The 16,092-nt window shown below is 40.9% G+C and overlaps 1 protein-coding gene across 8 annotated transcripts in view; it reads right to left on the bottom strand.

Moving 5' to 3' along the window:
• IL13RA2 (interleukin 13 receptor subunit alpha 2) overlaps positions 1 to 16,092 on the bottom strand; it is an 870,985-nt gene that overhangs the window by 34,423 nt on the left and 820,470 nt on the right. For all 8 annotated transcript variants that reach the window (XM_086918735.1, XM_086918737.1, XM_086918739.1 and 5 more), the window contains one exon: positions 10,909 to 11,008. In XM_086918735.1, the coding sequence (XP_086774861.1) occupies positions 10,909 to 11,008 (100 nt within the window). The remainder of the gene's footprint in view (positions 1 to 10,908; positions 11,009 to 16,092) is intronic.

The following is a 16,092-nucleotide window of genomic DNA, read 5'->3' as shown; positions in this document are numbered from 1 at the left end:
GTGACCAAGGGAGTGTTGCCTTGTGGACTCTGCACGTTAAAATGCACTGTTCCCCCTGGACTCGTTTCAGATTCCTTTCAGATACTTTCTGATGCCCTTTGAGAGTCCTTCTAGACTCTTGCTCACTGCTTTCTGAACCCTTTTGCAAACTTTGTGCAGATCTTTATGGTTGATTGCTTGCAGACACATTCCTTGATTCCAACCAACTGAATGAACTTTGATAGGTTTTATACCGCAATGCTTCCTTTGATTCTTGTGTGTCTTAGGCTAACACGTATCCCTGACCCACAGAAGACTCTTGACCGAGCGTCTGAGATGCCAGCGCTTCCACACTTCATTTTTTGATTTGACTTTCTTAATGTGATTTTCCTGATTTGTGAGTCTTTGTTGCTATCCATCCTCTGGACTTTGAAATTTTAGATTACTGATGCAGAGGAGAAAGAGTCTTAGAATGTTTTCTGAGCACCAGCTTTTGATGCAACTATTCTGCATTGCAGTCACAGAACTGCTTGTTTGTTTAATGTCAGTCCATCTTAATTTCTTGAATTTGCAGCAAATCCAAGTTGTTGTTTTGTATCTTTGCAGCATTGTCTTACAAATAGTGCATTTGAACTTAATTATTAATCTGTAATAAACCTTTTTGAACTTGGCTACTGATTCCTAGTCCTCATTGTGTAGCCAAAAGGGTTCTTTTTTTTTTTTTTTTTTATTTATTAATTTTTTTTCCCCCATTTGCACCCATGGTGGTGGGAGACAGATTAAAGCAAACAAAGATAAATCATACATAATTGTACATAAGAAGAAATTATACAATAATTATTAAAGAACATTATTATTTACGTCGCCAACCATTTTTCAAAAGGTGCCCAATTCTTAGAAGCAGTTAAACGTCTTTTCTTTCCTCTAAAAGCCTGTACAGAAGTCTCTAGTTTAAACCATGCCAGCATCCTGGTCTTCCAGTGACAAAAAGTAGGGGGTTCAGGATTTATCCAAAGTGATGTAACACAGAGTCTGATCATAGCCATAGCGATAAACAAAAATGCTTGGAGATGTCTCATTTTTTCAAGAGCTGTAGAATATTCATAACCAGTAATTACCATTTCCGCTGAAATTTTAACAGAAGTTTGAGTTATCTGAGTAAGAAAAGTTTCAATTTGATTGATTAACAAAGATATCTCCGGACATTTATAAAACATATGAACAGACTCTGCAGAATGAAATTTACATCATGCGCAAAACGCCCCTTTACCCCCACTAACAACCCCCCATCTAACAAGCTTTGCAGGCGTATAATAAAGATTATACATAGCCATATAGCTTTGCGTACGCAGAGTACCTGAAACCAAAACAGACCTAGCTAAAACCAATGGGAATTTTAAATCAATAGAAGGTACTCCAAATTTCACCGCCCACTTGTTATTTTGGTCATCTAAATCATCAGGAAGTTGCGATAGGAGAGTCTGATATAGACTACCAATTTTTTCTTTCTTTCTTATAGATTCAACAATTGTAACTTTTTCAAACATTGTTAAGTTTTGAGGAAATATTTTATCAAGAAAACTTCTCAGTTGCAGATATTTGAAAAAATGATTGGACTGCATATGAAATTTCTCTTTCAAAAAAGCAAAAGAAGCCAATTGCCCATGATCAGCTAAATCGCCTATCTCCTTCACACCAAGAGAAATCCAAGTAGTTGCCACCCCCTCTTGAAATATCACTGACAGTAATCCACAAGCATTTAATGGGGTATAATAATTAATCTTGGGAATATGAAAATGACGACGGACTTTTTGCCATACCGAAAATAGGGCCCACAGTACTTTAAATTTGTTTTTTTTAAAATAGCTCGGTTCAAGAATACGAGTTAATACGCCTTTTGTAGTATCTCCCAATGATATTGAATATATTGATGGAGATATATGTACCGGAAGCTCAGGAATATGCCCTAATAGAGGAAAAGCAAAATGTTGGATCATAGCTGCCCAATAATAATATAATAAGTTCGGAACGGTCCAGCCCCCACGATCCTGCGGGAGACATGTCCACTTGGCCGCCTTCCTTGGTTTGCGATATGACCATAGAAATCGTTGACATATTCTTTCTGCTTTTATCAAAATTAGACTAGGGATTAACAATGGGAGGGATCTAAAAAGATATAAAAATTTAGGGAGAACAATCATTTTAAGGATATTGCATCGGCCAAACAATGAAAGATGTAAATGATCCAGCCGTTCTAGTTTATTATGAAGAGAATCAATAATGGGAGAATAATTCAAATCTGGAATCTGTTCCACGTCAGAAGAGATTTGAATACCAAGATATGTTGCCTCTGTAATTGTAGAAAGATGAGAATTTGGCATAGCGGTAGATTGTAAGATTTGGGTTTTTTCAATATTTAACTTATAGCCCGAAATTAAGCCAAATTGAGCTGCTAGAGACTCCAATGCTGGAAATGATCGGGCGACATTGTCAGTTAATATTACAATATCATCGGCGTATGCCAGTGCCTTATATTCAATTCCATGAACAGTGATAGGAGTGATAGCCTGTGAGTTTTCTATCATACATAAAAAAGGGTCAATAAATAAGGCAAAAAGAAGAGGAGAACAGGGGCAGCCTTGCCTGGTGCCCCTGCCAATAGGAAAATAATGTGATTCAGTGCCTGAGATACGAATTTTAGCAGTTGGGGATATATACATAGCTTGCAGAGCCTGGATAAACACTGGTGTGAAGCCCTTCCAGCGTAAAACACCCCATAGACACCCCCAGGAGACCCTGTCGAACGCTTTTTCGGCGTCCAACAGGATCACACCAAGGGGAGAGTTTGTAACCTTTGCCCAATCTAGAAGAGCTACAACACGCCTGATGTGGTCAGTCGTATCCCTACCGGGAATAAACCCGTGCTGGCGAATAGAAACCAGAGGGAGAATTATTTGGTTTAAACGGAAAGCAAGTATCCTTGAATAAATTTTGCTATCAGTATTGATTAGCGCAATTGGGCGATATGATGCAGGATTTAATTTGTCCTTTCCTTTTTTTTTTAAAAGAACAATAGTCGATTGACGCCAGGAATCAGGAACCGACCCAGTCTGAGCAAGGCGAAAAACTTCTAGCAATTGTTGCTTGAATGTATGTGAGAAAGTTTTATAGAATTCTAAATGAATAAGATCAGGCCCAGCAGCTTTACCATTAGAAAGGGATTTCATAGCGTTTACCACTTCCTCCCAGCTGATAGGCTCAGCCAGAGTTCGATTCTGATCATCTGTGACCTTCTGGGTGTCAATAGATTGAAAAAATTGAAAGAGACTGGTTTGTTGTTGGAAAATTATGTTCATATCCTCTGTGTATAAGGTTGAGTAAAAATCCACAAAGGCATTCATCACACCATTAGTTGTGTCTTGTACTATTCCAAACTGATCTTTGACCTTAATAATCTGGCTAGCTACAGCCCTTTGTTGTAGGCGTTTTGCTAACACCTTGCCAGAATTTTCTCCAAGCTCATACATTGAGGATCAAAATTGAAAGTATTTGGTTGCTATATCTTTATAGAAAGGCTCCAGTAAGTTTGATTTTGCTACAGCAACTGATTTCAAGCTAGCTGCTAGATCTTCTCCCATACGGATATTAAGACTTAGATCCAGTTCAGCTTGATGAAGAGCTGCCAGTCTAGTTTTAACTGCTTGTTGCTCTATTTTCCAACGGTATGAGGCAAATCTCTTTGTTTCACCACGCAATGCGGCTTTAAATGTATCCCAGACAGTACCGACTGAGGCAGTATTACTATTAATTTCGAAAAACTCTGAAATCCAAAGAATGAGTTGATCCTGATAAGTTTTATCTAATAGGAGTTTCCTATCGAAAGTCCATGGCCTAATTTGATTGACAGGGCGATCCCAGGGACAACTGAAAATAATAGGATTATGGTCGGATATAGTCCTTGGGCTAATTTCAATCCTGACAGACCCTGCAGTTTGAAGAGATATAAAGACAAAATCAATGCGAACCAATTTTTTATGAGGTATTGAATAAAAAGTATAGCCCTCTTGATTTGGATGATGATAATGCCAGAGATCAGTCAGACCGTGTTCAATTAAAAGAATCCGAAGTGCCTTGTAAACTTGGGGTTTTCGTCCACCGTAAACATTATGTTTTGTTATATCTAGGTGACTGGGGATATTAATATTAAAGTCACCACAGAAAAACATTGGATGGGGCCAGGTAGCTAGCTCTATATTTAAATTCCTCAAAACCTGCGGGTCGTCCAGATTGGAGGCATATACCGAACAAACAGAAAAACAGCCGGCCCCTAACCAGGAGTTCCGCTATTACCCATCTACCAAAATTATCTTGCTTTACCCTTTTAACATGCCCAACTCCGGTTTTTAAGATAATAGCAACACCCCTAATTGTAGAGGTTTGTCGGGTATAAGCCACAAGATCATAACCCAGAAATTTGAGATAAGCCCGATTGCCCCAAGGGATATGGGTTTCCTGCAAGCAAATTAAATCCACCGACATCACCTGCAACATCTTATGAAAAATCCTACGTTTTTTAGGATCGTTTAATCCACAGATATTCCAAGTTGCACATGTCAATCTAGGAGCAGCCATAAGATTGGATTAAGGACAAAAAACAAAAATAGCTCGGAGAAACTATTAAACATTTTATAAAACAGATATTTGCAATCCAGCTGATTTTTAATGAGAAATGAAAAGGTTGGCATCACGTTAAATACGTTGAATACATTTGAAAAACAGAGACATCTGTCCCATGCCTCAAGTCTGTTCAGCTCCGTCCGCCACCACCACCACCACCACCACACCACCCCGCAACCCACCCCGAACAACCCAACCACCCCAGCAAAGCCCACCCACCCACCCAAAGACCCCCATACCCCTCACCCCCCATAGCGGGCATCAGGACTGTAGTCCTTACGATGGTTGAGCAAGCATATCACTCCGCTCTACTGAACCAACAGCTTCCCCCCTTTCTAGAACAATAACAGATAACCTAAAGACATTGGTGAAAAAAAAAAAGACAGGGATCAGCATTTTATATATGCCTCTCTGGTCGTCAGAAAAAGAAACAAAAGAAGATATGAGATTTAGATGATTACTGCCCTGCATTTATCAAACAGACAGTATAATGCAATGCCTAGATATAACTATATTGAATCCAAAAATTCCCTAGCAGGTATCTCAGAGAAAAAGAACTTTGTCTGTCCCTTGAAAATAACCTTTAATTTTGCCGGAAAAAGCAGGAATGCCTGGGCTCCCTTAGCCTGAAATAGAGAAATCTGTTGTCGAAGATGCCAGCGGCGAGTAACCGTCTCTGAGCAAAAGTCTGGATGCACAAAGAACTGAGAGCCCTTAGCAGATCTCTTCTTGTTGGGTCTGGCAAGATCAAAGATACGTTCACGGGCAAGGAAATTGTTGAAGCATACCAGGATAGCACGGGGATAGGGATTATTGACAGTAGCAGAGGCAGAAGATTTTTTTTTATTAAATGGGAAACGATGCGCCCTCTGTATTTCGAGGTTCCAATTCCACTCGACGACCTCTGGAAATGCTTCGGAAAAAAGCTCCACTATAAACTGGCGAACATCATCACCTTCCTTATTTTCCTCTATACCCAAGACCCGGAGGTTATTCCTTCTCGCCCAATTTTCAAGATCAGAAAGCTTCCATAAAATGTCTTTGCGTTGTTCTTTAACCTCTATAACAAGATCTTTCTGAGTGGCTACGGCATCTTCGAGGACTGAAATTCGTTCTTCAGCTTCGGTGATCCTGGTGGTGGTCTCAGTACAGGTTTTAATGACACGGCGAAGAGAATTTTGCATTTTGCGGCATGCCCCCTGCGTGCGCATGTTTTCTTGCTTGGTTGCTTCTCTATGCATCATTATGGTTTGGTAAATTGTAACCAATGAAATCTCTTCGGGGATAGCTGAGACGACCTCACTTGTGTCTCCACCCAGATCTTGATCCTGCGTTTTTAATTGAGAGTGTTGCCCATAATCCTTCTGCAAAATTTGCTGAGTGGACAGAGCCTTAGCACCGGGAGCTTTACGTACTGTAGCAATACTGAAGTCACTTGAGGCCTCACGCCAGTCAGCAGAGTCGCTGTCGTAGTCTGACCATTGGAGCTCTGGGTGATCATCACCATCCTCCTCAGATAAAGAAGGCTCAGAAACAGAATAAAAGTTCTCAGTGGATTCACTAAACACAGACCCACTAGTATCATGACATTTTTCCGTTGGCAACTCCAAAGAAGCAGTTGTGAGGCTATTAGAAGATTGGACTTCATTACCCAGCATGCACTGGAAGGGAGGAGATTTAGCAAGAGAAATGTCTAGAGCTGAGCCTGGAGTCACGACTACCTCTTTTAGCAAGCTGTTGTTAAGAGTTGTATCATGAGACTCAAGAGGGTCGATATGGGGTGGGGAGCCTCCAACATTGGACAATATGATATTAGGTACTGCTACAGGTACACTTGCAGTAAGAATCGCCACCCCCTTCCCAGCCGTATCTTCAGTTGCCTTCCCCTTGGCTCCTAACCTGTCAAACATTGCAGGCACCGTTTGTTCCTTAGCGGGGATGATGAGAGGAGCGAGAGCAGCCGCCACTGATGTTGCGAGGGAGGACTTGTCTGAGCCTACAGGACGGGGTTTCTGAGCGCCGGGTGTAACGCCCTTGGAGTCCGGCTCCTGCTGACCGCGGGTCGAGCCGCGCGTTTTGAGAGCGGCGGCCGCTGCTTTAGTAAGTGCTTTGGGCGGCATTCTGTCTTTCGTAATCCGGCAGCGTGAGGCAACGACCAGAGGAGCAGCTGTCGAGCACCAGAAACGGCAACACCACTGCAGACGCCGCTCCAGATCCAAGCAAGCAGCCGGGACAACACAGAGCTCGCCAAGCCCTCGAGAGACTGCCAAGTGTAATGGAGGCAAGCAGAAGGTAAATGTCAGAAAACAGTCGAGCGCCTTCCGTGCTGGATGCCGGTAGGAGTTTTCCAAGGCAGTTTTGTGTGACCAGGCAAAGCAATCATTCAGGGGTCCGCTATGGTCCAGGAGAGCAGAACGCCTCCTCACTCGGCCGAGATCACGGCCGCCATCTTGCCTCCCTCCGTGTAGCCAAAAGGGTTCTACTGTTAATTGAAATTTTATGAAATGTTAATGCTAACTCCCATCACCTCTTTGTCGAGTTAAAAACTCCATCAGAGGACCAATGATAAGAAAGTGGTCCCAGAAAACTCTGTATCAACTGTTGTATATAGCTGTTGATAGTCAAGGTTTAGACTGCTCACACTTCTTTGTACCTTTTTTGTGGGTGCTCCAGCCCTAAGACAGCCCTACTGTGAATAAGGAGGCTCACTCAATACAAATGCTGAGTCTGGAAGACAGGCTGTGAAAAACACATGAAAAAGGAACCGACCCAAACTGGTTCTGAAAAGGCAGACTGGGAATCAACACGTGCTGTCTGGTAACTCTATATAAAAGTGGGCGAAGCTGACCCCCTTGTGTTCCCAAGGCATACAGATATTCCATATTACACTATGGGTCAAACACCGATGCACTCCAGGCACAGATGTTTTTTTCCCAGCGGTGACTGACCTATGTTACTTTTTTTTCATTACAGGGGTACTCTCTCCTGTGTTCCTGCTCTCTATTTCCACCCTACCAACAAGCATTTTGCCACCTGCATCAACTGGTTGTTAATATATTTGGTGCAGTGCAGGAGGCATAATCTCCAACGGCATGAAAGATGTTGTACAAAGGCTGCATACTGTGGTTCCCAACCCAAGTTCTCTTCAACCAAGGAGGAGGTACTCTACAGACAACTCAGAGAATTACTGCGCAACCAAGAGCTGGTGTGTACACAGATAGACAGTTCCTCAGAGGTGATGGGACATCATGTGGAGTCCAATCTGAAATGAGAATTGCTGACTTTTCTGGTCCCAAGAAGTCCATCTGCAGCTGAAGTGAAAAACAAACAACCCTGCAGGAGGAGGGAACTATTGGAAGGGGATATAGTAATTGACCCTGGTGTAGGAGTTTTTTAAGCAGAGACTTGCAACCTGATGGATTAATGTGGTAAGAGCACAGATTGATCTGAGCAGCTGCGTCATAGGAACCTTGGAACTACCAAAGTGTATTACACCTTTCCTCGTTGCCAAGGCATTGGAGCCTCTGTGTCCGACAGGCTAGCCTAACTAAGGCAGGGATAGTTATCTGCTTGTGACACCCACTGTGTGCCCATGAATGTGGATGGTGTGACAGCAGGCCTGGCAGCTCGTTCCAACCATCACAAGAACCCAAAGGCTGCAATTCAGAGATGCCTGCCCAGAACATCACTCCACGAGTAGATATTCTGGCTATGAAGACCTAAGGCCATTGCTTTGTAGCACTATGTGCTGAAGATATAGCATGGCATCTGTGATGTGGAAGACATCAGTGCCCCATTAGAGTACTGCCACCATGACCCAGCACGTCACATTGAAGTGTGTCACCAGAGCCCCATACCTAGAGAAGAGGACTGCTAATCGCCTCCACCAAGAGAGTCCCCAGTACAACTGAACCGAAGATTTACCAGAGTGATGTATTTTATAAAGAGAAGCATTGGACTGGATAAATTATCTTATTGTGCTGGTGGGGTCGGTGTTGAGTGCTGAGCCCCAGTAAGCCCACCCGAATCTCCGTCAGACTCCTGTGACTGCTCGCTACCACAATCAAGTGCTGAAAGGGTTGTATTTGACCTAGATTGTAGAGCCATAGTAGAACAAGCCCCGGACAACAGAGGCAAATGACAGATGCCTAAACAGCAGTTGCCTAATAGCCCCTGCCCTGCCCATGGCCTCCCAGATGGGGTCTCACTTTTCAGGGAGATATTTTCAAATAGCAATATTGATGGGGGTGATGTGATGATCAAAGCAACTAAATTCAATAGGTTATTTTACTAGCATTAGGTTGGGTTTTGTAATGATAGTATCCAGAAAGGCTCTCATAGTGTGTTTCATTTTTTGTATAATAGCACTCGGTTGCTTACAGATAGGTTTTTTACAGAGGAATATTTTTTGTCACTCCAGTTGAAATTCAAGTTTACTCACAGTAGGTGGTTGTCATGTGACAATGTCACAATCATGAAGTGTTATATTCCATATAGGTACCATAATATAGGCCCAGGTAACTTCATTACCCTACACCTATATTCTTCCCTACATTATGCTTATAACGGGTTTAAAGGGACTGACCTTTTACCTAGATATGACACTGCATTCAGAATGCAGGTTTTCCCTAGTTCAAAATCTCATACATTATGCATGAGGATTCTTGGAAGCACAGGAGGACTACCATCTCCTGTATAATATCTATGTATAAAGTTCATGCCTAATGTCATCCTTAGACCGACAGTAATACAGCGAGGTAGGACCCCTGGGGAGACTTATGGTTATATATACATCACATCTTGCAAAGATAGACAGAGGAGATCAAGACTTCCCAGTCGACACACTGACCAGAGCCGCTAAGGTAAAAAAGTAGTATATTGTTTCCACAGTCCTGAGGGATCAGGGTTGTAATGTTCGATGGTTGAAAAAAACTGTTCTGTCCTTGGTAAGAGGAGATTCAAGTGGCGCAGTGAGCTACTTGGTACAAAAGGCCAACATAACCGGTGGGGGTGTTCTGAGCCAGTCTGCCACCAATCCTAGAGTGTATGCTGTCCAAACGCACGGATTCAGTATACGTTTTATAGGAGCTACCCAACAGAAGTTAATCAAATCTTGTGTGAAGGTTTTATGGTATATTCTGGTATATTAGGGTGCTATTTAATGAGCAGGAATGTGTTATCTGTATGATAAACTATGAGCTTTCGAAAGGATACGATGTCTGGAGGTACAAGAGGATGCAAATAATAGGTTCTCTGTTGTTTACAACTATATGACACCCAGCACTGTTTTCTCTATCCTGACACAAACTTTTGTATTTGTGTAGGATCATTATGTTCAAATGTGAGTGTTATGAGAGTGCAAGCTGTGTCACTGTTAGGGAAAGGAAGCCAGGTGTGTAATTTCCGATCATGTGTGCAATGGATAGGGCATTAATAAAGGCAGATCAGCAGTGTAAAAGCAGTCAATTTAGTTTGTTTTTAATAGTCCTTCCTTCTGTTTTATACTAGAGAGATTACTATAGAAGATCCTCTTGGCATAGTTGTAACAACATGTTTGCATTTCTTGGGTTCTGAATGGAAGATCCTGATAGAAGAGTGGGCTTCTTTAGTTCGTTTGTTGGACGGGTGTAACATCAAATGGCAGGCTCAGTTTTTGGAAGGGCAAGGGTGTAGCTGACAAACTGGGATGCAACCACTGAGCTGTCTTAAAGGCAGATTGGGCTGCCATGATTCATTGATGGATAAGTGATATGATCAGTGATAATCAGTTTTCACAGGATGTCTATTATGTAGTTAGGCTAGTGTGTTTGTGCCATGGCCAAGTTGCAAACGTTTTGACAATTGATTAGTTCCCTAAAGCACAAGTGCGTTTGGTGGCAGTACAGTTAACTTGTTCAAGCGTTCATGAGAATATTCAGTTGCTGAGTACAAGTTATTGACTGTTGAGTGTGTGTACTCTGATTTAATGGCTTGTATTAGTGAGGGGATAGGCTTTCACTTTCTTTTACTTGGACATAGTGGGTGTGGTTACTGATGTAAGGACTTTTTGGACTGGCACTTATAGCTGTCGCCCTATTGAGTTACAGCCCATATGTAAGTAGGGAGCGACAAATGAATTAAACAGTTTACAGATCTACAGTTGATTGTTATTTTTGAATAGCTATCACACAAATGTGTTTGCATGCATGCACACACTTACACAAATATACATATATGAAAGTATCCTGACAGATGTATGTGCAAGCCACTTACCCTTTTTTAGCAATCCAGCAAACTATAGTAATGATACATAGTAGAAGAAGAACCGTTCCAAGAGCAATGAAGAGCACTGTGTCTGTGTTTGATTCTGTTACTGGAGAGAATAAAGATACAAAATTAGATTAAGCATTGTTTATATTTCATATGATAATGCCTCACTTTTTATTAGCACAAAACGTGAATTGCAGGCTTCTGGTGTGGCCTTTCACCCAATCTATTATATGATGATCAGGGCTCTGAACAATATGAAAATGTCTGTCTACAAACAATAACCTTTGTAAAACTAATGGCTCTTCTTCAAAAGCAAACAGATAGGTTAAACCCATTAAGAAATAGAATTAAGACATAAACTTTGTGACAACTATAGAACACAAAAATAATATTATGTTTATTTTCATTATCAATATTAACAAGACATTCTGCATATCAGGTGTTAGACCGCTGTATAATATTGCAATATTTAAAGGGAACTGCACAAATCATTCTCCTAATCCTTGGGGCAAAATTCAGAGCACTATGGGAAAAAGAGGGTGTTTATCTTTTTGATGTTTGGTCATCTAGCCAATGGGCAGGTTAAGTAAGTCTATTGTGGAGCACCTAAGTACAGGGGTTTTATCCTCTAGATATTTATTCTGGCAGTACGTTACTAATGAGAAGGAACGCCCCACATGAGGTTGAACATATATGTGGCCATGATCTTTCATTTTCCAATAAAGCATCTGTACGGTTCCCAGGCATTTCCAGAGGTATATCACCTGGCATTGTTCTTGGACCCACAGGATGGAAGAAGGGTTGAACCCTGGCACACTCAGGAGAATAATTTAGGGGAGGCATGCAGGGGACTAATAGGTTTTACCGCAAATGTGGTAAAACAAAGATTACAGAGAGATTCATTAGTGCCTGCAGTTGAGCTACAGTTCATCTGAAATTACTCCTAGGTGGGTAATAGGTGGCTTAAAGGTGAAAAGTGACATACTAGAACGTTGACGTTTAGCTTTTTATCAGGGTTGTTCACTAATGATGTTTTGTGAATGATTCTGTAACAGCGTGAATATCGATTATTCTTTCCATAACATACATATTAGATTTTACACCGAAAATATAATGTGCACTTTTTACACATTGCCGAAAACCTTCGTAGAAACAGATCAAAACATTGAATTGCCAGCATCGTAAAAGCATGTTTGATTAGCTAGAACTAGTAGGATTAATAAAATGATGAAAAAAAAAAGATTTGTAGTAATTATTAACCCAATAATAATAGCAAGGTGACATGAAAACTAATGAAAGTTTAGCATTTTAATTGATTTCAATTGTAGAGTGTTCCAGCAAACTCTAAATTGGTGATAATCAATGTTAAAAAAGGTTGCATGTTTAAAACTTTCAGTATAGGTACTTACACCATAAAGAATGTATATTAATGAAAGTGATTTTGTTTTATGATGTTTAGAATTTATTTACATGTTGCTACTTTTGAAAATTGTATAAGTTGACCATATTTAGGATTAGTCATTTTTACATACTTACTGACAATACTACTATTATTTTTAATGTGAAATGATTGATTTACTTTATTATGTTTCAATATTAATGGTGAATTGGTTCCTAAAGAGAAGATGACTTTACTGCATTTAAATTATCTTGCTTATTCGGCATTATTTCATAGCTTAGTGAAATTAACTTTGACGTTTCCTTCAAGTGTTGCTTTAACTGTTCTTTACTAATGTAACAATTTAGTTATGAATGAATCGAAGCTTTACTTCTTGTGTGTGTAAATTGGTGAATACTTAAACTCTATACATACCCCATAGTCTGCATCATTGTTAATTTCCTTCTTGACTAACTGGTGAGGATGGAAAAAACGCTGGAGTATCAAAATCGTGTACCGTACGATCGAAAGAGCAACCACATTATGGTCTGACCATTATGGCGTGATAATTGATTACCAGAAGCGTCACAAAGCATATAAGAGAAAAGACCCCAAAAGAGGGGCTGGAAGGAAGGAAGCATGGTCTTTTTTCCCTTTTGTGTGAGGATTGCTTTTTGGAACTGTCAGACCCATGCTTCTTCTATGAGTTAAGATAGAACCCACAATAGGTTCACAGAAAAGGTTTAATTTTGTACCGCTACAGCAACAAGGTGATGGATGGAATACTTGAATCAATCTAAGCCACTGGCAATCACATGGCCTTCAACAATCTCCATTATTTTTTTACCTGCCTTACTACCTCAGTTTGAACACAACCATATGCACATCAGTATTGACCCTGATCCAATAGGAATAGTCCAGCCCGAACTGCCAGGCCAGGTCCTCCCTGAACAGGAAGACAAGCAACACAAGATCAGTTTCATCCTAATTAGGTCTCAGCCTTAGGTGCATGGAACTTTGACTACTCTGAGGGCACCAATGGTGGGGGGAGGTGCTAGGATCAACAACTAAAATACCCAATCAATGGACAGAACAAACAACACAAGGATCAACCTCCATTTTTAATAGTTAATCTTTATTGGCTACTACCTAAATAGAGTTAGAAAATTGACCAAGGGGAAAATCAGTTTAACATATTCGTATTCATTGGAAGATAAAAGGTAGGTCCTTTAAAATGGGTATCTTTGAAACCAATCTTGCCATAAGGGGATTTGTAAACAGCCTCAATTCAACTGACTTGCCAGAGCTCACGGTTAGTTTGTTCTTAGAGATGTGCTGCATGCAATGATACACCATGACTTAAATACTATCCTGAAGCTTAAAAAACAAAGGCGCAGATTGTGTCAGAATGAATTCGACACAGGATCCATGAAATCATGACATCCCCACCATAAAATCTTACTAGGCAGTGCTAGATGTGTGGTTGTTGTATGTGCCAGATAGTTTTTCTCAGACAGTCCCTTTTAGCAGAACTCACTGTGCAAAGGCTGGAAAGGGCTCCTTAGACTTCAATAGTGTTCGCAGTAACTCACTTTGGATAATTATAGTAAAGACACAAAACTCTAGCCCGGTTGAGGTAATGGGTAAAATCAGGTAAACTGTCCGTTCTCTAAATTGATGCAGGGACTTGATTGTGGTTGTTCGCAAAATAGTTTGAGGTTTCTCACTGGTACAGAACAGCATTCTGCATAACCATGCCGAAAAACTTCGCACACCATGAAGGAGCGGAGGTTTTTTTTATTCGTGCACCCAAAATGAGTTTTTGCGCATGGGAGTGACTTATCAGGTACCTGCAGATGAGATTTCCTGAACCGTTCGCGAGTGCCACGAAATTTGCTAGGTGGCTACATGGTCCAGCGAGAGTTTGCAATCATGAACAGATCATTCGGGCACGCCATCGGACTTCTGGCCGAAATTGTATGACGAACGCGATCCCGAACATGCAAAATCTACTGCAACTGCAATCTGGAAAGGTTCTATCCCCAAGCAGCATCATAGCCTTCTAGAAATGGTGATTTGAATCTAAAAAAGTCCTCAAATTGGCATTTGGCTGAACTTTGTTGTGCAAGGAGTCCTTTTTTGGTTTTTACCTTTTTATAAGAGGAAGGAAGTGCCCCAGAGTCGCCAACCTCCTGTTCCTGTTCAGCTGGCTCCTCCAAGTGCTTTGTCCATCTCCTGGTCACTTTTCATTTGGATTTGACACTAGAAAGATCACTCTTTGTGTGTGCTGCATCATATACCATTGTATTTAAGGACTTTTGAATTTGAGATTTCACAAGTAAGTTGGAAAATTGGTGTTTGCTTGGGGCCATGCACCTAGATTTATTTGTACTTTTCATCATTGTTTTTACATTTCCTGTGGTGGGTGGCCTTTATTTTTAGTAGTGGTCTAGTTGTTTCTTTGTAAGTAATTTTTTTTTATAAAGGAAACATGCTGCACAGTTCACTACATTTTCTCCAACTTTTGAAATCAATTTGCAATATTTATTTAATTCACTATATAGTACGCCAAGAGATACTCATGGATATCTCTGTGGTGTCTGTTCAATTTAAACATCATTAAGGGCATGGATGACATTTGATTGAAATACAAAATTTATTTTTTTGAGGGTATTTCACTTTTTAGTTTTTTTCATGTGTGTTAAATGCCTTTGTTGGATGCATGTGGTTGTAACTTGCAAACCTTTTTTTAGCCCTGTGGATTTTCATTTTTGGCATTGTTGCATTAAAGATGTGTTGTTTAGCATTCCACCTTAGTCTGGCTATTGTGAGTGTGTTTGTAATAGTGGGCCATCATTTGCCTTGGCTGAGCCTCAAACTTGTAGCCATAGGCCATTTTGTAAAGTTTGTGTCCAACCATATAGGCCTCTGTGAGTTCATTGTTTTCCAGGCCTTCTGTTTGTTGTTGTGGTGTAGTGACCATATGACTGCCGGCCATTTTGTGGAGGCAGTTTGTGTGCTTTTGCCATAGGCCCGCATGTCTTTCCTTTGTTCCTCTTGGCTTATTGCTTCTTGTTGCGGTAGCCTGGCTATTTGGCTGGCAGACATTTTGTGAAAGTAGCCAGTGTACTTTTGCCATAGGCCTGCATTGTCTGTCTTCCCTTTGTAGGCTTATTGCTTGTTGTTGTGGCCTGGTCATGTGGCTGGCAACCATTTTGTGAAGGCAGCCAGTGCAGTTCCGCCATATGCCTGCATTGTTTTCCTTCTGTAGGTTTATTATTGCATGTTGTTGTGGCTGGCTGGCACTTTGTGAAGGCAGCTAGTGTGCTTTTGCCATAGGTGTGCATATCTTCCCTTTGTAGGCTTATTATTACTTGTTGTTGTGGCCTGGCCGTGTGGCTGGTGGCCATTTTGTGAAGGCAGCCAGTGTGCTTCTGCCATAGGCCAGCATGCCTTTTTTGTGGTGGCCATGTGTTCTTGCTGGTTGTTATTTTGCATGCATTTTTTTCTTCTTTTATTCATCTAAATATGTAGCACAGTTCACTAGATTTTCTCCATGTTTTTAAAAAATATGCAATATTTATTTGAATAGATTCACTATGTGGCCTAGTCTGCCACTGGGTTCTCCAACCATTAGGTCCAGAGCTACGAATGGGTGCATGAAACAACTGTTCCTGCGGTGTCTGGTGGATTTAAACATCATTTAGGGCATGGATGGCATTGGATTAAAATTATAATTTTTTGGGGTGGAATTTATTTCACCGTGTTTTTTTTCATGTGTGTTGTTAAATTGAAAGCCTTTGTGTGGA

This window comes from Lissotriton vulgaris, chromosome 4_1, assembly GCF_964263255.1.
Source record: "Lissotriton vulgaris chromosome 4_1, aLisVul1.2, whole genome shotgun sequence".
NCBI classification, from domain to species: domain Eukaryota; kingdom Metazoa; phylum Chordata; class Amphibia; order Caudata; family Salamandridae; genus Lissotriton; species Lissotriton vulgaris.
This window is presented reverse-complemented; position numbering and strand designations above follow the sequence as displayed.